Source organism: Marmota monax, unplaced genomic scaffold (assembly GCF_021218885.2).
Source record: "Marmota monax isolate L192 unplaced genomic scaffold, Marmota_monax_Labrador192_F-V1.1 WCK01_AAM20220418_F8-fsc00042, whole genome shotgun sequence".
Classification (NCBI taxonomy): Eukaryota; Metazoa; Chordata; class Mammalia; order Rodentia; family Sciuridae; genus Marmota; species Marmota monax.
The window spans coordinates 2,979,525-3,006,787 of NW_026693008.1; the positions used below are offsets into that span (position 1 = coordinate 2,979,525).

The following is a 27,263-nucleotide window of genomic DNA, read 5'->3' on the forward strand; positions in this document are numbered from 1 at the left end:
GTGGGGCAGCCTTGGTGGGCCATGTTGCCACTGATCATGGCCCAGGGACTCGGAGCAGAGGGTTGGACCCAGACTCTTAAAGAGCCCACCCAGCTTAAATGTCCCTGGCCAGAGCCTCGGCATTCTGCACTCGGAGGAAGCAGAGAGGTGCCATCCCCCTAGTGTTTGGCAGAAAAGGGATGGTTTGGTGAAGAGCACATGCTGCCATCTTTACATGCATGGAGTCCTACCAGCTATCGACTCCTGGAAGGTAAAGGCTGTGACTCATCCTCTCTCTCTCTCTTTTTCTTTTTTGGGTGGGAGGGTGGTTACCCACTGAGCCACATCCCCAGCTCCTCTTTTGTATTTTATTTAGAGACAGGGTCTCACTAAATTGCTTAGGGCCTCACTAAGTTGCTGAGGCTGGCTTTGAACTCGAGATCCTCCTGCCTCAGCCTCCAGAGCTGCTAAGATTACAGGCATGCGCCACGGCATCCAGCTCTGCCTGTCTCTAAACACCAGCTTATAGTAAAAGTGTGATAAACCTGAGGTGACAGGCTCGCTGTTGAAGCTTTGTGACTGGAACAAAATGGGCGCAAAGGACCAGAACACTTACTTGGTCTTCCCTCCCCTTGTGCTGGGATCGTGACTGTGGAGTTGGTTATCTGGGTGACCTGAACCCACATTGGCCCACTGTGAGCCTCAGCACCTGCAGCTGAAAATGTCCTTTGTAAAGATGGACCAAGAAGGCATGTGTGAGCCCAGGTGTGTTAAGCTTGTGACTCTGGCTGTTGCCTGGTGCCATCTCTGGGGGCCTGTATGTGCCTGTCAGCAGCTGCTAGACTGCTCCTCCGAGACCTGTGGTCCCCAGGCACATCCCTACATGAATAAAAGCCTTTGAAAGGGTCTGTCTGATTGGTTGAGGCATTGATATGTGTCTCTCTGTGTGTAATTATATATATATATATATATATATATATATATATATATGTATTTTTTATTGTAGAAGGACACAATATTTTTATTTTATTTACTTGTTTGTATGTGGTGCTCAGAATCGAACCCAATGCCTCACACGTGCTAGGCAAGTGCTCTACCCCTGAGCCACGACCCCAGCCCCTGTGTCTATGTGTGATTTAAATGCAGGAATGCAGGAGGTAGTCATGGGGGTGGTGTGGGTCTTTGGAAGAGGACCACTTTTAGATCATAAGGTTGGTTAAATCATCTTGTTAAACCGTGAGCAGGTGACAGGGATGGTATTGGGGGTATTAATTTTAAAGTCAGGCTTACTTAGGGGTAATTCATAATCACCCTTCTCAGGGTGCAGTGCTAAGAGCTTGACAAATTCCCTTGTGCCTGTTTGTGAACGATCTCATTTCCCACCATGTCCCTGGCATCCAACTGTTTATTTATTATTATTATTTTTTTTAATAGAATATCAGGAAAGCTTTGACCTTTGAACCCAGGTCAGATAATAAACTCTTTTAGCATCCCGTATCCCTTACTGTTATTATAACTATGTTGTATTTAGAAAAAGTGTTCATTGTCCATCTTTTCTGTTGGAGACCTGTCAGCATGCTGGAAGGAGGGGACTATCTGGTCATTCTTCTGTATCCTTGGCAGCGTCACCGAGTAAATGCTCAACAGACATCATAGAATGAATGAATGAATGAAAGACTCAGTGTCTATGAGAAAAATGCTCTATGTCACTGTGGACTTAGCAAAAGCAGTTGGATATTCATGTATCATGTTGTAAAGCACGGCACACGAGTAAAGGATGATCCAAACATCTCTGACGAGTTATACAAGTCTGAATATCAATAATCAGAACCATCTGAGATTCAGGATCAGTATATTCAACCAATTACAAAAAGAAGGGAAAAAAAATCTTTGATCATTAGACACCGTGCTCAGACGTTATTTTATCTACCCTCATATTTGAAACTGTCACTTGTCATTTTTTGCACTCCAAATATCTTGTAGTAGATCTGACATGACAGTGACGCTCAGGAGCAAGATCATGAAGTCCTCGAAATCAAGCTTATTTTCTGTGTGCTCCTCCAGCTCAGAAAGGATGTCTTGGTAGTTTGACTTGGTTTCCTGTCCCTGCGAGAAGAAAAAGGAAGGAGGAAAAATCTCATTCATTGTGAAAACCTTGGGTTTACAGATAATAAGCACAGATAAATGTTTTCAACAGATAACATGCAGGTTGTCACCCGTATTACCAAAGAATGGCATGAAATCTCTTCTTGGGCCGGGCATGGTGGCGTATGCCTGTTATCCCAGCAGTTTGGGAGGCTGAGGCAGGAGGATTGCGAGTTCAAAGCCAGCCTCAGCAATGGAGAGGCCCTAAGCCACTCAGTGAGACCCTGTCTCTAAACAAAACACAAAATAGGGCTGGAGATGGGGCTCAGTGATAGAGTGCCCCTGAGTTCAATCCCTAGTACCCACTCCTCCAAAAAATCAGTTTGTGGGTTATCTCATTTGATCCCTGCAGTGACCTTTCTGAATATGTACTATTATTGTGCCCTCTTCTGATGCTGTATCAGAACTTAGTGATATCGAAGCAACTTTGCCTCAAGCTAAGCAGCTTTGGGTATGGAGCTAAGATGTGTGCACTTGGCTGTCTGATCCTAGAGCTCTGGCTCTAAAACCTGCTGCGCTGTCCTGCCCTTTTCTTGAACACAGATATTGTTGCATTTTCAGATTTTCAAATTATATCCTTTTTTTTTTTTATGGGAGGCATCCGTTATGTCTTCACCTGAACTGTAAGACCATCCTGCAATACAGGAAAAACGATGCCGAAAGAAAGCAGGTACTGGGGAAGCTTGTTCGGCATTTAGTTTGATCATAAATCAGATCCAAGTTTGTGGTCCTCATAAACAGACCCAAGGAAACTATCTGAGTAGCATGTGAGTGGAGAGGCTTCTCAGTGTCAAACCCCTGGATCAATAAAACATAAAAGTCCTTTGGTTCTTCCACCCAACTGTTCCCATTGACTTCAGCCCCTGTGCTGGCTGCTCAAAACCCTCCCAGGAGGAGGGAGCGCTTCGGGAATGATGGGGGTGCTCCCTCTGCAGGCTGGGACCCTGCTTTATCAGCTTTTTCCCTGCTCTGACTAAAAGACCTGACCAGCACAACTGCACAGGAGGAGAAGTTTATCTAGGGGCTCCCGGTTTCCAAGGTCTCAGTCCCTAGACAGCAGGCTCCATTCCTCAGGGCTCGAGGGGAGGCAGGACATCATGGAGGAAGAGTGTGGTGGAGGGAAGCAGCTCACATGGTGATCAGGAAGCAGAGAGAGACTCCACTCTCCAGAGACAAATAGAGACCCCAAAGCCACGCCCCCAATGCCCCCTCCTCCAGCCACACCCACCTGCCTCCAGTCACCACCCAGTTAATCCCATCAGGGGTTCATTCACTGGTTGGGTTAAGGCTCTCACAACCCAGTCATGTCTCCTCTGGACCTTCCTGCACTGTCACATAAGTGAGTTTTGGGGGACACCTCCCATCCAACCATAACACACTGATTTAGGGAATCTCACAGAACTGGGCTGTTGGGTCAAGGTGGCATTCTGACATCTCTATAAAATTGAACTGTCACCGTTGATCCTGAGACTGCCTGGGATGAACTGTCCTCTGGAGTCCCCTGCTCTCTAGTTCCTCTCATCTCAAGCAGAGGACAGCATACACTTAAGCCTAGGCATGTCCACTGCAGGCATGGGCTGAGTCTTGGGTTTAGTCTGCACCAAGGGTCAGGAGGCGGAAGGTCTTTCCTAATGACTGCTTTTAATTTTTTCCTTTGATATCCTCAGAGGGATCATCAGTGACATCAAGGTGATGATCCGCTAAGTCTTAATTTTCATGCTTATTAAAAGCCCTCTGAAGCCTTTCCAAGACACCAGCTAGGAAGCCTTTTTTCTCTCTGAGATATGCCATTTATTTTAGCCAAAGATAGAGTGAATATTACATGATTTATTCACACCTCTCTTTAAAGAGTCCCCCCAAACTTTTCAATCTCTTGACAAATTCTGCCTAATATTTCTGCCTAAAAATAACATTTCCTTAAAAACAATGCATCTATAATATAGAACATTTAAGGGAAAAATGTTTTTATCTTTCTTTCTTTCTTTCTTTCTTTCTTTCTTTCTTTCTTTATTTATTGTTTTGTGCTGCAGATTGAACCCAAGGTTGCTTTACCACAGAGCTACATCTCTAGCCCTTTTTATTTTTTCATTTTTAGATGGGGGTCTCACAGAATTGTTGAGGCTGGCCTCCAACCTGAGATCCTCCTGCCTCAGTCTCCCAAGTAGCTGGAATTACAGGTATGCACCTTTGTGCCCAGGTTGAAAAATGTTTTTAAAAGAATGAATATAAATATAACCCTTACCCCATTACCCAACTATAGCTAACCCTTATTAACATTCCTGTCATTTTTATGTGTACTACACTACACTACACAGACACACACACACTCTCTCTCTCTCTCTCTCTCTCTCTCTCTCTCTCTCTCTCTCTCTCTTTTGGAATAATCATAGGCTCATAGGAATCAGTACCCTAGAACTGGCTTCTCCCAGTGGGTAACAACTTATATGACTTAGTGCACTAAAACAATATATGCATATGGGTATATGTACATGTACATACATGTGCATTGCACATAAAGAGACTAGTTATCTTTATAGTGTATCAGAGCACCTATAGAAACTTAGAAACATCCTCGATTTTTTTTTCTACTTACCAATAAACATTGGTGGTTTAAGCACACAAATCTTTTATTCTTACACATTTTCCCTAGGCCAGTCTTACCCAAAGTATGAACACGTACTCATGGTAGAAGGTGACACAGTTTCAGATGACACACGATTAAAGGTTAAGTAAGAATTCATAGTCATCTAGATTTTTAACTCTCTTCCATTTTTGCCCATTGAATTCACGTTTTTTGAATATGATAAAGTAGTCTTATAAAATGAACGTATGTAGACATAGAGAAAATGTAAAGGAAAAGTTCAAAGTATTTGAAGATACAGGCTGTAGACGGATGTGGAAATAAGATGGCATTCAAATGGCCCAAGTGTGAGGCATATGCCCCTCAGTGGTGTAGGTTACTCTCTTTAGGTCTGTGACTGTTTATATACTGCCAATTCTTTTTTGGAGGGGAGGGGATTCAACCAAAGGGTGCTTAACCACTAAGCCACATCTCCAACCCCCGCCCCACCGACTTTTTTTTTGAGACAAGGTCTCACTAAATTGCTGAGGCTGGCCTCTAACTCACAATCCTCCTGCCTCAGCCTCCCGAGCCACTGGGATTACAGGTGTGCCCCGCCAGGCCTGGCCCAACTCTCACTTCTGCATTTCAAACACAGCTGTCTATTCTGCCCTCTCAACTCATGCATCCTGTGGTTTTCTCACTTGAAACTTTCATGGATGTCTGAAAATTGGCATATTCTAAGGGAACGACTTCCTTTACTTCCTCCCAGATAGATAACCCCTCCCACCTCAATTCTGCGTATTCTGCGTCTTTCTCTTTTCTGGGAACAGATCCGGCATTGACTTCTTCTCTAACTCAGAAACTGGGTTGTCACTCATGGGCTGTCACAGCCAATCAACTTTCAGATCCCATTCATTCTGTCTTCCAGATGTCCCCTCCCTCAACTGTCCCCCCAGCTCCTGTGATTTCTTAGACTTGGAAAACCATTTCCAGTTTCCTCCAGCTCTTAGGCTGTTGAGATGAGTTAAATTTGGCTTCTCCTGACCTCTCTGGTCTTATCATCCACCACTTCCTACTTCCCACCCCCTCCTTACCAATTGCTCACTCACCTTCCAGGTTCCTGATCTGCCCCGGGGACTTTGCATGTGCATCCCCTCTGCTTGGAAAGCCAGCCTTCCCACTCCTTGCCTGGCTAACTCCTGATTGCTCTTCAGACCTTAGCTATACCTCGGTGTTCCAGGAACCTGCCTCTGACCTCTCGCCCCAACAGTTTTACTCTCACTCCCTGCTCTACTCCTACATGTCTTGTGAACATTCCTAAAGACGGTTTCAGTATATTTCTTTACTCTGCTGGATCATTTGCTTGTTTATTGCCTGAACTTCTGTGCCCCCGCTCAATGCCTGGCATGCAGTAGGTGCTCAATAAACATCTGCTGATTGCAACAACTTGATGGGGCCTCGAGCTGGGAGTTGGTGGCTCTTGGGGCCAGCTGTTAAGATGTGGCCCCTATTTATTCATGCAGGAAAATTCTCTTACCTCTGTGAAATTCCTAAATTGAGTTTGCAGCAGATTTTTGGCAGTAGCTTTTCCAAGTTTGCCATCAGGGTCAGAAGAGTTTCGGAAAATCAAAGCGGCAGTAGCAATGGCTTTTTCCAGATCTGAACCCTTCTTTAAAGCTGTGAGGAAAGACATGTGCATTGAGGTCGGCTATCTTGGAAATGACCTTTCCCCAAACAGGGGGCTATTTGTATCTTCCAAGGAAACTCTGGGCAACAGATTTGGGAGGTGTACATCAAAGACACAGTCCCTGGTCCTTTGCCCCCAGCTGGGAGCTGGATACAGAGGTTCCTGATCCTGGATCTTTAAACAGTGCAGAACAAAATTTCCCTTAGTAGCATTTAGAATTGGTAGAATTAGTATGATACTTAACACCTGGTTTCTCGGTAACCTTGGAAAAACACCTCACCTCTACGCCTTGGTCTTTCTGAGTTGTAATTTCATTCAGTTACTTAACATACATTTATGGAACACCTACTATGTGTTGGGCTCTGTTTTAGACAGCTTTCTCGCTGCTGTGAATGAGAGACCTGAGCAGAACAATTGTAGAGGAGGAAAAGTTGATTCGGGGGCTCAGGATTTCAGAGGTCTCAGGCTCCATTCCTCGGGGCTCGAGGGGAGGCAGGACATCATGGAGGAAGAGTGTGGTGGAGGGAAGCAGCTCACATGGTGACCAGGAAGCAGAGAGAGACTCCACTCTCCAGAGACAAATAGAGACCCCAAAGCCACGCCCCCAATGCCCCCTCCTCCAGCCACCCCCACCTGCCTCCAGCCACCACCCAGTTAATCCCATCAGGGGCCCATTCACTGGTTGGGTTAAGGCTCTCACAGCCCAGTCATGTCTCCTCTGAACCTTCTTGCACCGTCTCACATGTGAGCTCTTGGGGGACACCTTACATCCAACCATAACAGGCTCAGCCTTTGAGGTTAAGGATATCTCCCTTAATAAAACAGAATCCTATTCTTGTGGAATTTCTATTCTGTGTCAGGCACAGCATCCCTTTAAATACAATAAAGGAGAAGGACTTCCAGGACAAGTTCTCTGATATAAAGGAGGATCAGAGGTCTTGCCCCCAGTCAAGGTGATCTCCCAGCTGGTTGGTGTGGCTTGACCTCCTTGACAGGGGCAGCGCTAATTTATTCCTTCCTAGTGGGTAGCAAAGTGAACACGGGAAAATGCACCAAGTACCATCAAAACAGCTCCAGACTCTGAGCTTTTAAAGTCACCTTTGTATCCACTCCTATAGAATCTGCACAGAACACTTTATAGCGGTTAAATGTTTATCCTCTACAAATAGAAAGCAAATCTCCACAGGGCCAAGGGTCCTATCCCGTATCCCCAGTGAATAGCACAAGTATCTGCTAATAAATGCTACTGAATGAATCAGAAAAAGGTAAAGAAACACAGAGTCTCATAGCTTTCAGCAAAGTTCATGTGCCACAAGCAGAGGTTCAAAGAATGATGTGTCATGGGAATAACGTGGCTTCTGTTACATGGCTGTGTGCTTGGTCCTCCGGTCAAGTACTCAGCACGTGAGGTCCCAAAGCAGATGTGGTCTCTGTTCCCGTATGTCTTATGATCATAGTGGTCAAATCAATAAAGATCAAGAGGATATGTATGTCTGTTCATATGTATCTGTTCATTACTTATGTTTCCATATATGTATCTAGCATGTATATATATATATATATAAGCAACTTGTGATGTATGAGACTAACGAAATCAAGAGCCAGAAACACAATTATAACTTGGGTCTGGGAAGAAAACTACTGAGATAGATAGATGATCTAGAAAGCCCATATGAGTAGATTAATAGGGAAACTTATAGAATGAGAAGGAGCCGCCATGTCAAAGGTGTGTGGGGGTCAAGATGGGGTCGGGGCTTTGTTGAGTGTTTCGACTCAGGGAGCTGCACAGGTGAAGGCTTGTGTCAGAAGGTCTGTTGTGCAAGAGCTGAGGGAAGATGGTTGATTCTGGAGTCTAGCAGCGGGAATGGTGTTTGCCTGGGACAGGTAGGCGAGGACTAGATTGGGCAGAGCCTAGAGGCTGCGCGAAGCAATCAAGGTTTTCTTCAAAGTGGGAAGAGAAGCAGGGAAGAGTTTTAAGCACATAAAATTTCAATGAAAGGTGAAGGAAACCGGGTGGGGTGGTGCAGTTCTGTAATCCCAGTGGCTTGGGAGGCTGAAGCAGGAGGATTTCAAGTTTAAGGCCAGCCTCAGCAACTTGGGGAGGTCCTGTCTTAAAATAAAATATAACAAAGGGTTGGGGATGTGGCTCAGTGGTTAAGTGTCCCTGGGTTCAATCCTCAGTACCAAAAAAAAAAAAAAAAGAAACTGAAGAATGGAGGAAACATACGAATTCTTTAGGAGGTAAATACTTGTTATGTAGTTTGGACCAATTGATTTACAAATTAATAATCCAGGATAACTCTGCCAGGCTTTAGGATGGGATGCTCTCCTGGGTCTGAGGATTTTCTTGGAGGCAGTAGTCACTGTCAGTGGGATTTTCTTTTCTTCTTTTTTCATTTTGGTGGTCTGGGGTTTGCTCAGGGCCTCTCACATGCTAGGCAGGTGCTCTACCACTGAGCAATGCCCCTGGCCCCAGAGCAGTGGATCTTCATGCTGAGAGTTGAGTTTGCAAAGCATGATAGGGACCTTCCTTGTTTACTACATGTTGGGGGCCTTTAAACATAATCTTATTTAATGCTTCAAAAAACCCCACAGTGGTGGGTAGTATTTGTGCCTCGATTTCACATATTAGAAACCTGGAAATGGGAGGTTAATCTTAAGCATCTTGAGTTCACATTGCTGAAAAGTGATAAACACAGCTCTTGAAGGTCTTTCTGGCTTCTAGGCTCATGGAACCATCAGCCACTTTAGAACATCTGTTTGCAAGTCCAGTGGTTATGGAAGGCACTGTTTTTCCAACCCTCCGGTCAAGTTCAAGTGTAGCTGCACTCAGCATGGGGACTCCGTCTGGACTTGCCAACTCATCCTTTTTCTACATTTCTTTGGGAAGACAGCATGCATTCCCCCCCACCCCATAAACTAGCATATGTTCATGGTAAAAACAGAAGTAGGAAATATTTAAAATAAAAAATAACCAAGAGCCCTGGCTGTCCTACTCACCCTGATGATATTTGGCAAAGCGTTTTAGTTTCCTGTTTTTAGGGTTCTTTAATAAACCCAGCAGGTTGCCTCCAGACTTATTCTCTCTCTGATGTGTAGACTTGTGAACTGGTTGTGTGAAGGCATATTGCAAAGGTCCAAGTGCAATTAGAAGCATAAGGGATTGCAATTTCTCTGCTGGCGTCTGTTTTTCTTTGGCGGGGGGGAGGATACCGGAAATTGAACTCGGGCACTCGACCACTGAGCCACATCCCCAACCTGATTTTGTAATTTGTTAGAGTCTGTAAACAAGTCAGGATGGCGCCTGGTATTTTGCCAGGGGGAGTGGTTTGTGAGGTGGCCCCAGCAAGCCATTAAGTGTGGAGATTCCTTATTGGTTGACTGCTGTATCTAGTTTATGTTAATTAAGATAAGCTGTGTGGAATGTATATATACCCCTCCTGTCCTACAATAAATGGCTCCCACTCCTGCTGTATCAATCTACACAAGTTGCTCATCACCCCCTGGTTATTTTGCTGCAGCTGGACTGCGGCAGTAATTTATTTAGAGACAGGGTCTCACTGAGTTGCTTAGGGCCTCATTAAGTGGCTGAGGCTGACTTTGAACTTGTGATCCTCCTGCCTCAGCCTCCCAAGCTGCTGGGATTAGAGGAGTCCTCTGAGGGTGCCCAGCTCTGCTGGTATCTTTCGTTGGCTGCCTTGATTCTGGATTGGGGACAGCAGGGAGGCTGCTCGGCTGGGTTACTTCACGTGACCTCTTCTGCTATTTCCCTCATGCATGTTTTTTACTTTGATACTAATTGGACTGTGTGTGGTTCTCTGAATACCCTAAACCTCCCACAAGTATGTATCAGTGAGTATTTGCTGCTGAGCCCTGTGCTAGTTCTGGGTGTAGAACAATGAACAGCATTTGAGTAATCCCTGACTTTGGGGAGCTCATGTTCTGGTGGACAATAGTAATGAATGATTTTGGAGCCCAGACTCTCCACACCAGTCATTGCTCTCTGGGATGGATGTCTGTCATTCCACTGATGGATTCTTATGTGAGTCCTATAGGGTAGGGTCCTGGTATCATCTACACTTTATAAATGAGAAAATGGAGGCACAGAGAGATTAATTAGATTACCCAGAGTCACACAGCTAATCTGGTTCCTCACCCCAGTGTACTCTGCCTCTAGGGTTTCTTTATTTTTGGGGGGGTCCTGGTGGGGGAGAGAGTAGCAGGGCTCTTTACCAAATCCCCAAATAGGGTGACATATCCCTTCTTTATGCTTCTATAGGCCCCTAAACATAACTTCTCTGTAACCCTAATGCTGTTTGTCAGTCTATTTTCTTTTAAAAATGTTTTTATTTGCTCTTTTTAGATATTAAGGACAGTAGAGTATATTTTAACATACATACATGGAGTATAATTTATTCTAATTAGGATTCTGTTCTTGAGGTTGTATAAGATGTGGAGTGTTTACCTGTTTTAATTGTCCTCTGTATCTATGCTGCCCAAAAGATATATAATGTGAGTCATAATCATATTTTAAGTTTTCTGTTAGCTACATTAAAAAAACTAAAAAGAATCAGATAAAATACTTTTACTATTTATCTACATATTTTTGGGTACCAGGGATTGAACTCAGGGGTGCTTAACAACTGAGCCACATCCCAGCCCTTTTCATTTTTTATTTTGAGACAGGATCTGGCTAAGTTGCTTAGGGTTTTGCTAAGTTGCAGAGGCTGACCTCAAACTTAGGATCCTCCTACCTCAGCCTCCCAAGCTTCTGGGATTATATGCACATGTCTCTGCAACTGGCTAATAATGTATTTTATTTTGCTTGATATGTGAAATATTATAAATTCAACAGGTCATCAATATAATACATTGAGAGATTTTATAAGTTTTTTCCTACAATTTTTTTCCTACTAAGTCTCTTAAATCCACAACTGAATTCAAAGTAATCCCCTTTCCAGTGCTCAGCAGCTCCATGTGGCTTGTGGCTACCATACTGAACAACGCAGCCCTAGACTGTGTGGTCCCTGAGGGCAGTGGCCACATCTGTATTATCTCTGCATCTGTGCCCAGGCCCTGGGTGTTGTGTACACGTGTTAAGCTTTGCTGACTTGAACGTCAGAACGATCCTCTGCCTCTCCCTCCTCCCCTGAGCTGGAACACAGGACACTAAACATCGTGCCTGAGTCAGATCCTAACACTCTAGTGTCAGAGAAGCACCACTCCTGACGTGACAAGCTGTCGAATCACCTCAGTTGAGAACTTTTCCTAATGTCAGTTACTTTTGCAAGTGAGTAAATGGAAGATCTATAGCAGAGAAGCCATTTGCCAAAGCTCATGGAGGTAGCCTATGGCAGAATGGACAGCTAGGAACGCCTTTATTCTCTATTCTGGAGGCCAAAAGTTTCCCTACGACTCTGGTGCTTCCCAAACTTTTCACTCCAAATCTGCCCTGGGTGTTAGAGGTATATAGGTACTCACCCTGCACCCCAACTGCTCAGGAGGTCAGGGCATAAACCAAGAGAATGAGCTCTCAATTCCATGATCTGTGCATGTTTGATTTCAGTGAATAACAGTTAAAATGATGTACTGTTGTATAAAAACACATTCTAGGAAGCTGAGTCATGTTTACCCTGTGGTTTGTTAAGGCATGAGATTACATGTGGTTTGTTTAAGGAGTCTGGGGCTAGGAATGGTGTGTGTGTGGGGGGTAGGGGACAGGGGAGAGGTTAGTGGGGTTTAAATAGTTATAATCCCCCTTCAACCTTCCAGGGGGAAAAGTTGTCTTTAAAAATCTGCTGGAATAATTCTCAAAAGAGCCTGGAGGATAGATGTGGTGGCACACACCTGTGATTCAGCAGCTCGGGAGGCTGAGGCAGGAGGATCGCAAGTTCAAAGCTAACCTCAGTAACTTTAAGGAGGTCCTAAGCAACTTAGTGAGACCCTGTCTCTAAACAAAATTAACAAAAAAATTCCCAAAGGGCTGGGGATGTGGCTCAGTGGTTGAGCACCCCTGGATTCAATCCCTTGTACCAAATTAAAAAAAAAAAAACTGTCTGGAATTGTGTACCCTTTAGAAATAGAAACCACGAGTCCATTGTGTTAGATAGTGTAAACAGTATTTACATCAAGGGGGAGATTTGTTTAAATAAAAATCTCAAGACTCTCTTCTGGAGAGAGTGGCCAGCCGTCTAGGAAGAAAACCAGCTGCAAAGGAGAAACATCCAGCTGTGCTTCTTCCTCTGTAAACATGTTCAGCCACGCATTTCGGGATGAGCATGATCCAAGTTTGTGAGTGTTTTCTCTTCTGTTGCTATTTATCCACAGCAATGTTGTTCACTCTAAAGATGCCTTACCTATGCAATTGAATTTCAAGGGCAAATAGTTCCACTTTGGGAGTTGGCCACACGGTTGTCACTCAATGAACAGGTAGCTGAGAGTCGGTCACATCCTGAGTTCCTCTGAGTGTTTGTAAGTCAGATGCTCAGCATCCTCCTCTGAATATCCTGAGGATGCTGCCCGTGGGGAAGCTTTTGGATACCATGGGAAAAACGGGGATCCATCACGGAGCCATAGTCTACTCTTAGCTTTTGCCTTTAATGGTCTCATTTGGGGAAAATCATTGCTGTCACTGAACCCCAGTTCCCAAACCTTTCAGAAAACCTTCATGAATGTTCGGTGATGTGTCTACAGGTTCCTTCCATCTCTGGTATTCTTGCATGGACTACTATTCTAACTCACTCTAGGCACGCCATCACTGTAGGGAGGAAACCCACACATCAGTCACCTCACACCTTACCTTTAATTGAAGCCAGTTGCTTGGATATTGAAATGCTGCCAACAAAATGAAAGAAAAGTAATGATTCTGGGACTTGGAGATATTGATATGAGCATCTGAAGCAAAGCAATACAACGATTGGAAAATCTCTGCTTTTCAATAGATATTCACCGAGCATTCTAGGGCTGCAGCTGTCTGTCGAGCCGAATCCTTTGTTCTCCTGCATGTCATCTAGAAGTACTTGAACGTGGCCGTACCCCAGCCACACATCCCTATCTTCCTCAGAGTTAAGTGGCCATGTGACTGGGGCCAAAGAGAAGAAAACACCTTCTGCTTTAGTCAGTTTTTTTTTTTTTTTTGCTGTGAATCAAAGACCTGAAAAGAACAATTTTAGAGGAGGAAAAGTTTATTTGGGGCTCACGGTTTCTGAGGCCTCAGTCCATAGACAGCAGGCTCCATTCCTTGAGGCCACATGTCTAGAACTCCCAATCTGAACTGTCATATAGGAACAATCCTGGGCCATGGGAATACATTGGGTCATGATAGAGACCTATTCCTTTGGGGCTTCAAGTCCACTGCAGAAGACAGATACTAAAGAAGTAACTCAATAAAGAATAATAATGGAAAAGCACCCACGGAGAGCAGAGAGGGCGAGCCTTGTCTGCAGGCAGGGTGTGGCATTTTGCCTGAGTCTAAGGAATCAGTAGGTGAGGAAGGGGCAAGAGGGTTTCCTGCAGAAGGAACAGTGTGTGCTAAAGTGTTAAGGTGGGAGAAAGTGCGGCTTGGTGGAAGGACCGAAGGAAACACAGTGATTGGAACCTGGAGAAAGCAGTGGAAGATGAAGTCAGGAGCCAGGGCCAGAGAGCAGGCTGAGCTTTGGAGGTCTGTGGTTATTATCTCAAGGGCAATGAAGTACAGGGTCAGGTTTGCACTTGGGAAATTATTTCACCTGCTAATCAGAGGTGGATCGGAAGGCAGGCCCAGTGGCACCTGTCTGCAATCCCAGCGGCTCAGGAGACTGAGGCAAGAGGATCATGAATGAGTTCCAAGCCAGCCTCAGCAACTTAGCAAGGCTCTAAGCAACTCAGCGAGATGCTGTCTCTAAATAAAATATAAAAATGGCTGGGGATGGGGCTCAGTGGTTAAGCACACCTGGGTTCAATCCCTGGTAACAAAACAACAACTAGAACAAAGAGGAGATTGGAAAAGGGTCCAGATTGTTGGAGGTAGGAAGATGGAGATGAATCTTGGTCCTTTAAAGACAGCAAATCAAAGTTTGATGCTCATTCCTGTGACTGGCATACTTTTCAAGAAAGCCAACAAGAACAACAGAAGTTGGTCATAGCTTTGACATTTCCTCTGGAGGGACTTTCAGGTTCAAGGTCCGGTTTTGACATTGAGAAGTTGAGGCACCATTACCTTTAAGGGGCTTCACTTTTCTCACTTGTAAAATTAGGAAACTGGATTTTTTAAAATTTCCTCATTTTTTTATTGGTGCATTTTAGTTCGGCATATTGATGGGATTTGATGTTATATATCAGTACATGCTGGAAGCCTGGTTCTATGATGTCAAGGGCCTTAATGTTATGGTGAGCTCCTTTTGATTTTAGAAAACCTCTGAACCTCTATTGTTACCTCCTTCATGGGAAGAACAAAAAGCCATCTTTTACTTTTCACAGCCTGCACTTGTAACATGGCCTGTTATTTTCTATTGCTGTGATTGATTTTCTGTCTCTTCAGTTGTCTGGGGCCCTTGAGAAGCCAGCACTCTATAGTTTATCCCCATACCTCCCTCCTGTTATGGTTTGGATATGGAGCATACCCCAAAGGCTTCTGTGTTCATGCAGGTGGTGAAATGATTATATTATAAAAGACATAACCTCATGGGTAGATTAATCCATTTGATGGATTAATAATTTGAATGAACTTCTGGGTGGTAACTATAGGCAGGTGGGGTGTGGCTGGAGGAAGTGGGTCATGGGGATGGGGTGCTTTGGGGGATATATATTTTATCACTGGCTCATCTTGCTCTATTTCTGGGCTACCTTGAGCTGAGCATGACATGTGCCTCACCTCAGCCCCAGAGCAATGGAGTCAGCCAACCGTGGACTGAACCTCTGAAACGGTGAGCCCCAAATAAGCTTTTCTTCCTATAAGTTGTTCTTGTCAGGTATTTTGGTCACAGTGTTGGAAAGCAGATGAATACATTACCTCTTGTCTAGCACAGTATAGAGCACTTAATTTTCAGATGCCCCAAACGGTTTTGGGAACTAAAGTTGTAATATTGTACTAAGGAGATGGAAACACAAGATAAAAAATATTTTCCATTAAAAAAATAGTTCAGAAGAAAAACAAATTAAAATTACCACTTTTTACCTGTCAGATTGACAAGAAAACTAAAGGTTTGGTCACACAGTCTGTCAGGGTTCCTGTGGGAAAGCTGAATTCACATATGGAGAATAAACTAGTGTAACACAAAGGGAGGGCAAATTGGCAACATCTCTCAGAGTCACCAATGCATTGACCCTTAGCCCAGTAATTCTCCTTTGGGAAACATGTCCTACTGATATATGTGCATCCATGAAAAAAATGACACATTCAAGATGATTCATTTTGGTATTTTGATACAAGATTGGAAACAAATGTCTAACAATATGAGACTAGTTAAATAAAATATGTGCATCTGTCAAGTCGTATACTATGCAGAAAGAATGAGAATGTTAAAATGATGCAGAAGTTCTTGAGATACATTACTTAGGGGGGGAAAAGCAAGGTATGAAACAATAGTTTCTGTATGTAACTATTTATGCAAAAACAGTTTCGATGTGCTTATATTTCATTAAAGTAACTCTGGAAGGATAAAAAAATATTCCATTTATTTGATCTAAGTTTACACATTTGAATCATGTGAAACGATTTCTCTCTGTCATGGATAATTGGAAGAATATGCTGTACAGTTAAGATCATTACCCCAGTTGATTCACAAATGTTTCTCTGAAGACAAAGATATTTGTGAAATTGCAGGCTCTTTTCAGTCTGTAGTCAAAGCTGCAAGTTCTCTTTGTTTTTCCAATTCAATTTAAACCTGGATTTGGGTGGATCATAGGCACCAAACTTTCAGTATCTCAGCTACCAAGCTATGGACATCAACTAGTTGGAAATATATTTGCAAATGTAAATGAATTCAATAAAAGAAAGTCAAGTGCCACTGACCTTTTGGGCATTTTCCTTAGGTGCTAAAGTGGATCTTGGGGTTGCTGAATGGATTGGACTCCTCTTCCGAGTGGATTGCTTAGCTCTGGGTACTGTGTGTAAGGCCACCTTTCCTCTGGTCCCTTGTGTGTTGGCCTTTCCTAAGCAACAGCCACTTGTCCACTGTTACTATTGACATTTACTCCATGACAACTACACACAGGCACTTCTTGAAGAACTTTTGCTCAGGGTCACGGTATATGAAGACACCGAGTCATTCATGTGTTCAAAAAAGGTTTGGGGCCAGACACTGTCCAGGGCACCAGGGGCAGGATGGCAAGAGCAGACACAGCTCTTGACCTCAGGGAAGGTGGTGAGGTGACCCGCGTGATAGCTTTTCACCACTGTGACCAGAATACCCTGCAAGAACAACTCAGAAGAGGAAAGGTTGGCACTGGCTCATTGTTTCGGAGTATTCAGCCCATGGTCAGCTGGCTCCGATCCTCAGGGCTTGAGGTGAGGCAGAGGGGTGAAGGGTGTGAGGGTGTGGCAGAGGAGAGGGGGGGGGAGAGAGGGGGGAGGTGGGAGGGAGAGAGGGAGAGGGAGGGGAAAGTGCTGGGAAGAAGATATATCCCTCCAGGCACCCCCTACCCATTATGGTTTGATGTGAGGTGTCCCCCCAAAACTCACATCTGAGACAATGCAGGAAGGTTCAGAGGAAACATGACTGGGTTGTGAGAGCCTTAACCCAACCAGTGAATGGACCCCTGATGGGATTAACTGGGTGGTGGCTGGAGGCAGGTGGGTGTGGCTGGAGGAGGGGGCATTGGGGGCGTGGCTTTGGGTCTCTATTTGTCTCTGGAGAGTGGAGTCTCTCTCTGCTTCCTGATCACCATGTGAGCTGCTTCCCTCCACCACACTCTTCCTCCATGATGTCCTGCCTCCCCTCGAGTCCCGAGGAATGGAGTTTGCTGTCTGTGGACTGGGACCTCTGAAACTGTGAGCCCCCAGATAAACTCTTTCTCCTCTACAATTGTCTGGTCAGGTCTTTTAGTCCCCATAGCGACAAAGCTGGATAAAACACCCCCATTGAACTTCTTCCTCCAGCTAGGTCCCAGCTCTCGGTGGTCCATGTCAGCCTGCAGTGGTCCACTTGATTGTTGATTCACTGATGAGGTCAGAGCTGGACTTCTTAACCTTGCTGCAGGGGAGCCATGTTTTCAATGTGTGACGCTGGGGGACATTTCAGTTCCAAACCCTAGCAACTGTTAATCAAGTAGTTGTACGAGATGTCACACCTGTGAAGAATGCTATGTAAGGGGGACGCCACGAGATGGGAGTCTGGGAGTCAGTAAGGCATCCCCAGGGAAGTGGCGCTTGGTGATGAGTAGGACTTAACTAGGGAGAAGAGCAGGGGGTCCATGTTTCAGACAGAAGAGGAGCCTGTGCCAAGCCCTGTGGCAGGAGGGAGCCCGGCACAGGGGGCCAATGTGACTGAGGTGCAGAGTGTGGCTCCAGCTGGGACTGAAGAAGATGCATGGTGGCCATGAAGGAACCTGCAGACCACAGTAGGGGATTTTTAAAGCTATGTCTAAAGAATGGGCAGCCATTGGTGGATTTTAAGCAAGGAGGTTAATGAAGGTAGGTTTATATTTTGAAAAGATCACCCCAGCTTCAGTGGGAATCATGGTTTACAAGGCCAGGAGTGGTGGCACATGCCTGTAATCCCAGCAGCTCAGGAGGCTGAGGCAGGAGGATCTCAAGTTCAAAGCCAGCCTCAGCAACTTAGTGAGGCCCTAAGCAACTCAATGAGACCCTGTCTCTAAATAAAATACAAAAAAAAAGGGCTGGGGATGGGGCTCAGTGGTTAAGCATCCCTAGGTTCAACCCCTGATGCCAAAAAAAAAAAAAAAATTGTGGACAGAGTTAATGCAGGAAGACTGGTCAGGAGGCTGTTCCATTCCTGGTAGATGTGAGTCCTTTCTATAAAAACTGAAGGATGTATCAACTCAGCCAAATGAGTCATTCGGAGAAGATATATCCAACCATTGCATAAGTACCCATGAGCTGAGGAGCGGGAGGAGATGGAAATCTCCAGAGAGGCTATTCATAGGCATTATTCAGGCTTTGAGTTTGCCCTAGTGACACTGCTATCTGATGGCTGCACCACACAGTCACTGTGACCACATTGCTCTCTGATTTCCTATGTTTATCAATGTTCTCTTTATGGGGGTCCCTCTACCTCTTCGTTGATTTCCTTAGCATTTCTAATTCAAGTTCAGGATGGAGCGAGGTTTGGTCGTCTTACTAATTACCACTGCCCATACCAGCTGTGGTTACTTTGTGTGGCCAGTTCCTGTGGGCCAGGCTTGACCCTGAGCTAACCTCACGGCTCCAGTCAAGGTCTAAAGTTGGTTTGCTTAGAAGGTCACTTGGGATAAGATTCCCAGAATCTGGATTGTTTTTTTATCATTTACTTTTTCCCCAATTATTTTTTTGGAGGACATCAGGGATTGAACTCAGGGGCACTTAACCACTAAGCCCCAACCCCAGCCCTTTTTTTGTATTTTATTTAGAGACAGGGTCTCACTGAGTTGCTTAGGGCCTAGCTAAGTTGCTGAGGCTGGCTTTGAAATTATGATCCTCCTGCCTCAGCCTCCTGAGCTGCTAGGATTACAGGTGTGCACCACCACGTCCAGCTACCCACATTTTTTTAATTGGTGCATTATAGTTGTACATAATGACGGAGTTATTGTTACGTATTTGTCCATGCACACACTATAACAATATAATTTTGTCACTATCATTCATTGGCACCTCCCACCTCCCTCCCTTCTTCCCACTGCTGGGTCCCTTTCCTCTACTGAACTCCTTTCAATTTTCATGAGATCTGTCTCACCTTTCTTTTCAGAATTTGGATTTTTAATACACATTCCAGGTGATTCTGATGGGGACTGCTTTGCGGAGCTCTTGGTAATGGATGAAAAGAGACTTTGGAGTGAGTGGAAAGGGTTTGCATCCTGACTCTGCGGCTTACTAGATGCGTTACCGGGAGAAGACCTTTAAAACCACTAAGTCTGCTTTCTCAGCTGTAGATGAATACTCTCCTCATGGAGTTATTGTCAAGGCTGGATGGGTTTGGGTTGGCGAAGCCCTTAGCACCAGGTCTGATGGAGGGAGCAATCAGTAAATAATAGCCCTAGTGAAGATGGTGTTAGATCCTTGTATCATTTGAGTCCTTGCCGGACGGACACAGAATCCAACTCAGATGGTACCGGGGACATTTGTGAAAGGATGACACAGTGGGCAGGGTTAGGGAACTAACACAGACGCTAAGGCACCCAGAGATGAGCAACAAGGAGAAGCTGGCAGTACCCTTGGTCCTGAAGGGGCAAGGGAAATAATAATGGGGTTGGAGAGCTCAGTGAGAGCTGGATTCTTGGAGCAGAGGTCACTCCACAGAATCTCTGGTGGCAGAGAGGAAGCCACTGCTGAAATGCAAGTGAAGCAAGAGGGACTGAGGAAGAAACATCCCTTGCTCTGATCTCTGGCCTGTGCCTCCTGTTACCTAACCTAACCAGGAAACCAGCCGCAAGGGAGCCTGGGAAGTGGAGTCCTAAGGAATCAGCCTGCTGGGTGGGGTGCAGAGAGGGGCGGAGGGTGGGAAGGGAGGGAGAGGGAGACAGAAAGGTGAGAAACAGTTTGAAGAAGATGATGGAAGCCAGTGCTGGGAATCTGAGGTTTATGGATAATCTTTTCATCAGAATTGAAATAGAGCTGGTGTTCTCTGAAAGATCCAGTAGTTTCTGCAGACTGTTCGGGTAAGAATGGGCCATTTGTTTTCCACACTGGAATCGCATCCTATCCTGGGACATTTAGGCTGTTCACACACGGTCATCAAATCATCTGGGGGAGCTGGGCGTGGTGGTGCACACCTGTAATCCCAGCAACTCAGGAGAGGAGGATCAGGAGTTCAAAGCCACCCTCAGCAACTCAGTGAGACCCTGTCTCTAAATAAAAAATACAAAATAGGGCTGGGGATGTGGCTCAGTGGTTGAGTGCCCCTGGGTTCAATCCATGGTACAAAAAAAAAAAAACAAAAAAAAAAAAGAAAGAAAAAGAAAGTCATCTTGGAGGAAACTATATATATATGTGGCACAGGGGACTGAGTCCCAACCTCAGTAAGTTGCTGAGGCTGGTTTTGCCTGTGTCTCCCAAGTTATGCACCGTCCTGCTCAGCTTGGGAGAAAAATAGATATCTATAAATATTAAAAAACATATCTGTCTGTTTCTTTAATATTTAATCTGCCAATGACCAATACTACTCAAATTGATATTTTAAAAATATTATTGTATTTTTATACCTTTATTTTATTTGTTTTTATGTGGTGCTGAGGATGGAACCCAGGGCCTCACATGTGCTAGGCAACCACTCTACCACTGAGCCCCAGCCCCAGCCCCTCGGAAAATATTTTTAAAAACTTCACAAAATGCTCAAGTCGACCTAGGCTTTGGGCAGTGGGGGTACCGAGGGCTGTCAGTTTGCCTAAGGAAATGTTAGGACCCAAAATGGCTCCATGTGGATGTGTTGACAAGCACAAGGGACCCCCTGCCTGCAGGTCTCCTCAGTGGCCTTCTTCTGTGGTGGCTGCAGGCGGTGCGAGATCAGCACAGTATTTCTTTTTTTTTTTTTTTTTTTTTTTTTTCAACTTCAAATTTATTTTAATGATATGTACAGGAGTTAACAAATTACAATTAAAACGGAACAGTTATGTTTATTCCACATAACTTAAAATCATGCAATACTGCATGGTAAAAACAACAGCTTCATTCATATACAAAAAAGTATTATTTTGAGACTCATGATAGTATCTTGAAATTTTTGACATAAGCTTTTTGCAAAAAGCATTTTATAAAAATTTAAAGACCTGATTAATCAGTTAATGCATTGTTAGGAAAGATAATAAACATTATTAGTAAAGTGAGGTTACAAGCAATTAATTTTAAAATTATACCAAGTACAGGATTGAATGTACTCTCAGGAAATAAATGTTAAGAAAATAGTTTTGAAAAAGATCTCATATTGAAGCCATGTATTAATTTTGTTGAATCAGGTTATATAAATCAATAGTCAAGTTTATTCAGTTAAAGAAAATATGCCTATCCTTTCTTATACTCATAAATAGTACTTACATTTAGTCTTTATGTACAAGTGAAGAAAAGTTCAATGTAAAAAATATACTGCCAATCCACTTATAATGGTTGAATAGTTTTTTTATCTACACATTAAATTGCATTGATGAAAATGTCCAATTTAAATCACAATCAACCAGCATAAATATTTAAGCTGAGTATTGTTGTAAACAATAGAAAAAAAACAAATTCATTTATTTTTTAAATTTCATCACTGGGTAACAATCTACTTCTCAGCTCAGAATGCTATATAAAGGCTCAACATTTAATCAAATTTGAAACCCACTAAACTTAAAGAGTAAACAAATTGAATGTTTTTCAAAGTGCATAATTTCCAACTCATCTACTTGTAATATTTATCCAATTCCAGTTCATCAGCAAGAAAATAAAATGTACTTGGCTATAAAAATACTAAGGAATGTTTTTGAAAAGGAAAGGCTATTTGGTAGAAGTAACTACAAAAATAATTAGTTTAAAACTTTGTAAAGCTTTAATGCAAGAACATCAGTACACTTTCTTTCCATAAACCTTAAAGCATGATCAATACCAAGATTTTAAATGTCCACCTTTCAAGTACTTAAAAAGGAGTTGCAACCAAGTGTCTTTAAAAAAAAAAAAAAAATAGCAAGACAAATGATCATGCAGGTGTTAATCTGCTGACATTTGGGGGCACTGATATGTGTGTTGGACTGTCATCTCTGGCTCCACTAGCAGCAAGGGTGGGCAAGGTGTTACTATGAAACGTAGATGAAGGATAAGTCATGCCAACATTCTCATCTTCACCAGTATCTGAATCTGGTGTTGTAACTTCACTGTTCTGAAGTCCCAGGATCTCACAAACTGCTTGTGGCAATTCCTTGCATTTTACCATCTGTAGAGAAATTGCTTCTGCCTTGCACAGTATATCTTCCACATCAATTTTCATGGACAATTCATTGATATGCTTAAGTATTTCATTGAAGCCATAATGTTTTTCCATTATTTGCTGCTTTTCTGATTCCAAAATAGCACAACAGAGAAGAAGATGGAAATTTTTACATGGCAATTCAGTCCATATTACCTCCCATAATCGAAGAATATCCAGAAAACTAAATTCCCTTTTAAATCTAATTAAAAGCCATCTGAAGCAAAAATACAAGTATCCAGAGTCCTGCGATTCTAAGTAACTGCAAAATCCACTGTCCAATAATCGTAGTAAGGTACTCAGCTGAATTAACTGGGTCTTCATGCCTTGCATTTGTTCTTCAAAATTTTGATGCATTTGGTCCATGTAAGAGGCAAAGCACCAAAAGGCATCCACTTCATTTTCCATCACATACAAAAGAGGAGAAAGTAAGTCACTCATTCCTTGCACATAGCCTAAATCAAAATCGTACATACAGTAGGTCATCAGAATGTCATGAAGCAAAATCAACCCTGGATTATCTTGACCTTCATAAAATTTGTTTGTTCAATCTGTTCTGTTAACATCTTTTTCGATAAGACTTCTATAATCTCTTAACCTCGAGTTTCTCTTCTCTTGTTCCTCGCTGACAGACTTCCACTGTAGTTTCATCCTGAAGTATTCATCAGTTTTTTGCTTTTGTAATTGAGTCCTTTCATCCTTGGTACTTTCCCAAGGAAAATATCCCAGAAGAAATTTCCATGCTTGCTTTCTCAATGAATGGCTAAGACCCCCTCTAAATATCATCTGCTTCATATTATCTACATTTAAAATTCTTCCTTCAGAATCAATGTTCTTAGACCACTCTTCCAGTGATAGTGGCTCTCTCCTTTGAACAACAGGTCGTTCTCCCAAGTCAATTCTTGTAATGACTTCAAATCCTGGTTCTTCTTGTTGATTTATTTTTAGGCCTGGAATAGCATCACTAAGAAAATCTGCCATTTCTGAAGGTGGTCGTTGGTGTGTAGAGGGATCACTGCCTCTTAAACTATCGAAAATGTAGTCTGTCACTTTGGAAAATCCTACCATAGTTGCTGTGTAAGGATCCTTTTTAATTTTTTTCCAGTGGTGAATGACCCACAACAGCTTTCTTCTGTCTAGCAGTCTTGCTTGTATTAAACCATATGCTGGTTCATCAAGAAGATTTTCAAAAGACTGTGAAAGACTTTTATTCGGACAATTCACAAGAAGTGTTCTTTTATCCTGTGGAGATTCACACAATACCACATATTTTTCAAGAGATTCAATCAGTAGTTTGCTATCTCCTTGATGAAAGTGCAGAGCAGGGAGTACGACGTCATCCTTTAGTCGGAATACCAAATACGACCAACCCATACCTTCTTTGTTTTGCTTGATTGATTTCAGGTCTGTCAAACTGAACAGGAATGACCATTTGCTTTTCCCATTTCTATGACTCGGAGCATCTTTCCAGCATAGAGAATACTTGAAGAATCCAATGCATCATCCAATGGTCTCCAGTCCACTATTACTTCAGCATCCTTTTCTAAAACACGTAATATTCCTGAAATTAAGCTGTCTTGGTCATTGGTCTTTGCACAAGATGAGTGAATATATACCCCTTCCTGTTCATATATAATATTCCCGCTCACAACACCCGCCGCCGCCATGTTTCCTGCGCGTGCCTGGTCAGCACAGTATTTCTTAATGGTGCCCGAGGTTTGGTAAACTAGTCAAGTGAGGGAAAAAAATGCCAATGGAAAATTAGTTTTCCAGGTTTGCTTTCTCACTTGGTTTCCTTGCCCTGGTCTGACTCAGCAAAAAATTAAATACTGATCCTAGGAGAGAGAGTCTCAAGAGAGTTGCCTTTCACAGGTTGGCTTAGGTCAGCTTATGGTTGGTTTTTTTTTTTTTTTTTTTTTTCCCCTGATGCTAAATTCTTTCCTGGGAGACCTAGAAACAGCAACTTCACAAATTGCACTTTTAGGAGCCTTACCATGGCTAGAATCACGCAAACATTTCCTCCTGTGTTCGTTTTTTTTCTGGGTGAAAGGATTCCTAGGTTCCTGAAGTGGTATAGAACCATTTCAGAGTCATTACTGGGAGCACATGCCACCAGGCTGGTCATGCTGTCTATTTGAAAAGACCAGCCCCCCCCCCCCCAATCCTGCTCAGCCTCACCCCAAGATAGAGAATATGGACTCTTAGGTTCTCACTCAGTAAATATAACTGCTAACATTTATGCGCTAGATCGCTGATATGGTTTGATAAATATTTCTTTTTATCTTCCACAACCATTCATAGTAAGAATCGCCATCATTCACAGATGATGAACTTCAAGCTTAGAGGGGTTAAAGTTTTTTGTCCAAAATCCTACGTCTAATAAATGGTTGAGCCCCGATTCAAACCTAATGCTGTGGGGTCAGGATTTTTATTATGTTATGCAGTCTCTTGCTGCACTGTTTGATCAGGTCTCCTGAGCTGACAAATCACAACTGTCTGTAAATCTTGTGAGAAATCGGACCAGAATTTTCCAGCACGAATCAGCCTCTTTCCCCTTTCAGAATTCCCAAAGCACATTTTGCCTCTAATAGTCGGCTTTATAAGTAGTTGTGATTTGCCTTCTCTTACTCAATTGAGAACATTAATAATAATAAGAAGAAGAATGAAGATGATGATGATTGTTATGGTTTGTGAGACAATACAAGAAGGTTCACAGGAGAAATGGATGGGTTCTGAGAGTCTTAATTTATCAGTGAATTAATCCCCTGCTAGGGATTAATGTAACTGAAGGCAGGTGGGGTGTGGCTGGAGGGGGTAGGTATTGGGGTCTCTATTTGTCTCTGGAGAGTGGAGTCTCTGCTTCCTGATCACCATGTGAGCTGCTTCCCTCTACCACACTCTTCCTCCATGATGTCCTGTCTCACCTCCAGCCCTGAGGGATGGAGTCTGCTGTCTATGGACTGAGACCTCTGAAACTGAGAGCCCTCAAATAGGCTTTTCCTCCTCTACAGTTGTTCTGGTAGGGCCCTTAAGTCGCAGCAAAAAAAGCCAATTTAAAATAATGATGATGACAATAATAATAATAGTAATGCAGTCTGACTCAGAATCTAGAGTGTGATAGTAACTGGGGAAGTGGTGCTTGTGTCTGGTACCAGGACATCCATAGTGTCCAGTGCTCTTTCTCTATTTTCAACCTTTGGGTGAAATGGGATCTCCAAGAAGCACACTGAGCTCACAAAAGGCAGAGATAAGAGGAAAGTGTGAGGTGCTGGGGTTGTGGCTCAGTGGTAGAGCACTCACCTGGAACACACAAGGGCGTGGGTTCAGTCCTCAGCACCACATAAAAAAATAAACAAACAGCAGATTGAATCAATGTATTAAAAAAAAGAGGAAAGTGTGAGATTTTCACATACAAGTTTTGTCCTCAGGAAATGGACACTTGAATATATTACAGATCTGGTATCTGTTCTCTTGGTCCTGGATATTTGGGATATTTCTGGTTTGGGATCATTATGAATAAAGCATGGCTTTATTCATGGCTATGAGCATTTTTCTACAAGCATTTGTGTGTGTGTGTGTGTGTGTGTGTACACAGGTACTCATTTATCTGGAGCATATATCTAGGAATGGAAGTTCAGGGTCATAGGGTAGATTATAATTAATTCTCCCAGAAACTGCTGAATAGTTCTCCAAAGGGGATGGCTTCATTCTACACCTCCATCAATAACGTAGGACAGCTCCCCGTCCTCATCAACGCTTGGCTTTGCCAGATTTTAAAAAGCTTTATGCATCCTGGCATCTCAGTGTGGTTTTAATCTGCATTTCTTTGATGAGTAATGCTATTGAGTAACTTTTTCCTGCACTAACTTCCTGTTCGGTTATCTTTGGAACACTACCAGCAATAAAAATGAGCAACCTGCAAATGTACACAGTGACACAAGTACACAGCAAAACCACTGAATGAAATAAGGAAAACAGACACACGATAAAAGAATATGTGTCCTGGGCTGGGGATGTGGCTCAAGTGATAGCATGCTCGCCTGGCATGCACTGCGGCCCTGGGTTCGATCCTCAGCACCACATACAAATAAAGATGTTGTGTCCACCGAAAACTAAAACTAAAATAAATATTTAAAAAAATTCTCTCTCTCTTTAAAAAAAAATGTGTCCTTTGTGATTCCCTTTCAATGCTGTTCAATAAAACAACAACAACAACAACAACAACAAAACTAATCTACGGTAACAGAATTAACATAGTGGAAATTTCTGGAATGGACCTTGGTTTAAAAATAGCATCAGGGGACTCTCTGGGATAATGAAGATGTTTTAAGTCTTGATCTGGGAGGTGATCACATGGGTGTATCCAGACATAAACAAATTTTGCTTTAATAAGGTTTATTAAAGATTTTGCCAAGTGAATGCATTTGGAAAATGACGTTGGGGAGACTCAGATCAACACAGTGTGAAGCCACTGTCTAGGGAGCGTTGATGGTGCTCTGCCACCAAACACCCCTGTGGGTCCCCATCTGGGGGAGAACACTGATCCATGCAACAAATGCTCTGCTCTTGCCTTCCAGCTTAGGGCTGTCTTCTACAAGGGAGGGACACCCCTGATTCTCAGGAACCTACTTCTCCAAATAAGTATGTCCTCAAATTCTATTAGCAAAGATGTTTCTTCCCTTTCCACTGGGGAATTGATGGGAATAATTTAGTTTGTTGAACTTTTCTTCAATTTTGTTGCCACAAACTCTGTTGAATAAACTACAAAGTTAGGCTTGGGGCTTTAGGATGATGATTTATATTGATTTTTTTTTCAAGGTCT

General features: G+C 43.2%; 1 protein-coding gene and 1 pseudogene across 1 annotated transcript; both read right to left on the reverse strand.

Moving 5' to 3' along the window:
• Positions 1 to 1,814: 1,814 nt before the first annotated feature.
• Sntn (sentan, cilia apical structure protein) lies at positions 1,815 to 16,491 on the reverse strand. The gene is made up of 4 exons (XM_046452948.2): positions 16,366 to 16,491; positions 13,174 to 13,208; positions 6,225 to 6,364; positions 1,815 to 2,085 (listed from the first exon to the last, which is right to left on the reverse strand). The coding sequence occupies exons 1-4, from the start codon at positions 16,374 to 16,376 to the stop codon at positions 1,927 to 1,929; spliced, it is 345 nt and encodes a 114-aa protein (XP_046308904.1). The 5' UTR covers positions 16,377 to 16,491; the 3' UTR covers positions 1,815 to 1,926.
• Positions 16,492 to 21,099: 4,608 nt separating this feature from the next.
• On the reverse strand, positions 21,100 to 24,114 carry LOC124098240 (TBC1 domain family member 15-like; annotated as a pseudogene).
• Positions 24,115 to 27,263: the final 3,149 nt, after the last annotated feature.

Excerpts from the sequence above, each read along its gene's own strand:
- Sntn (XM_046452948.2), bottom strand. Across the intron at positions 6,365-13,173 it reads GCAACTGGCTTCAATTAAAG|CTTTAAAGAAGGGTTCAGAT; the intron begins GTAAGGTGTGAG and ends CTTTCCTCACAG. Across the intron at positions 2,086-6,224 it reads AATTTAGGAATTTCACAGAG|GGACAGGAAACCAAGTCAAA; the intron begins GTAAGAGAATTT and ends TTCTTCTCGCAG.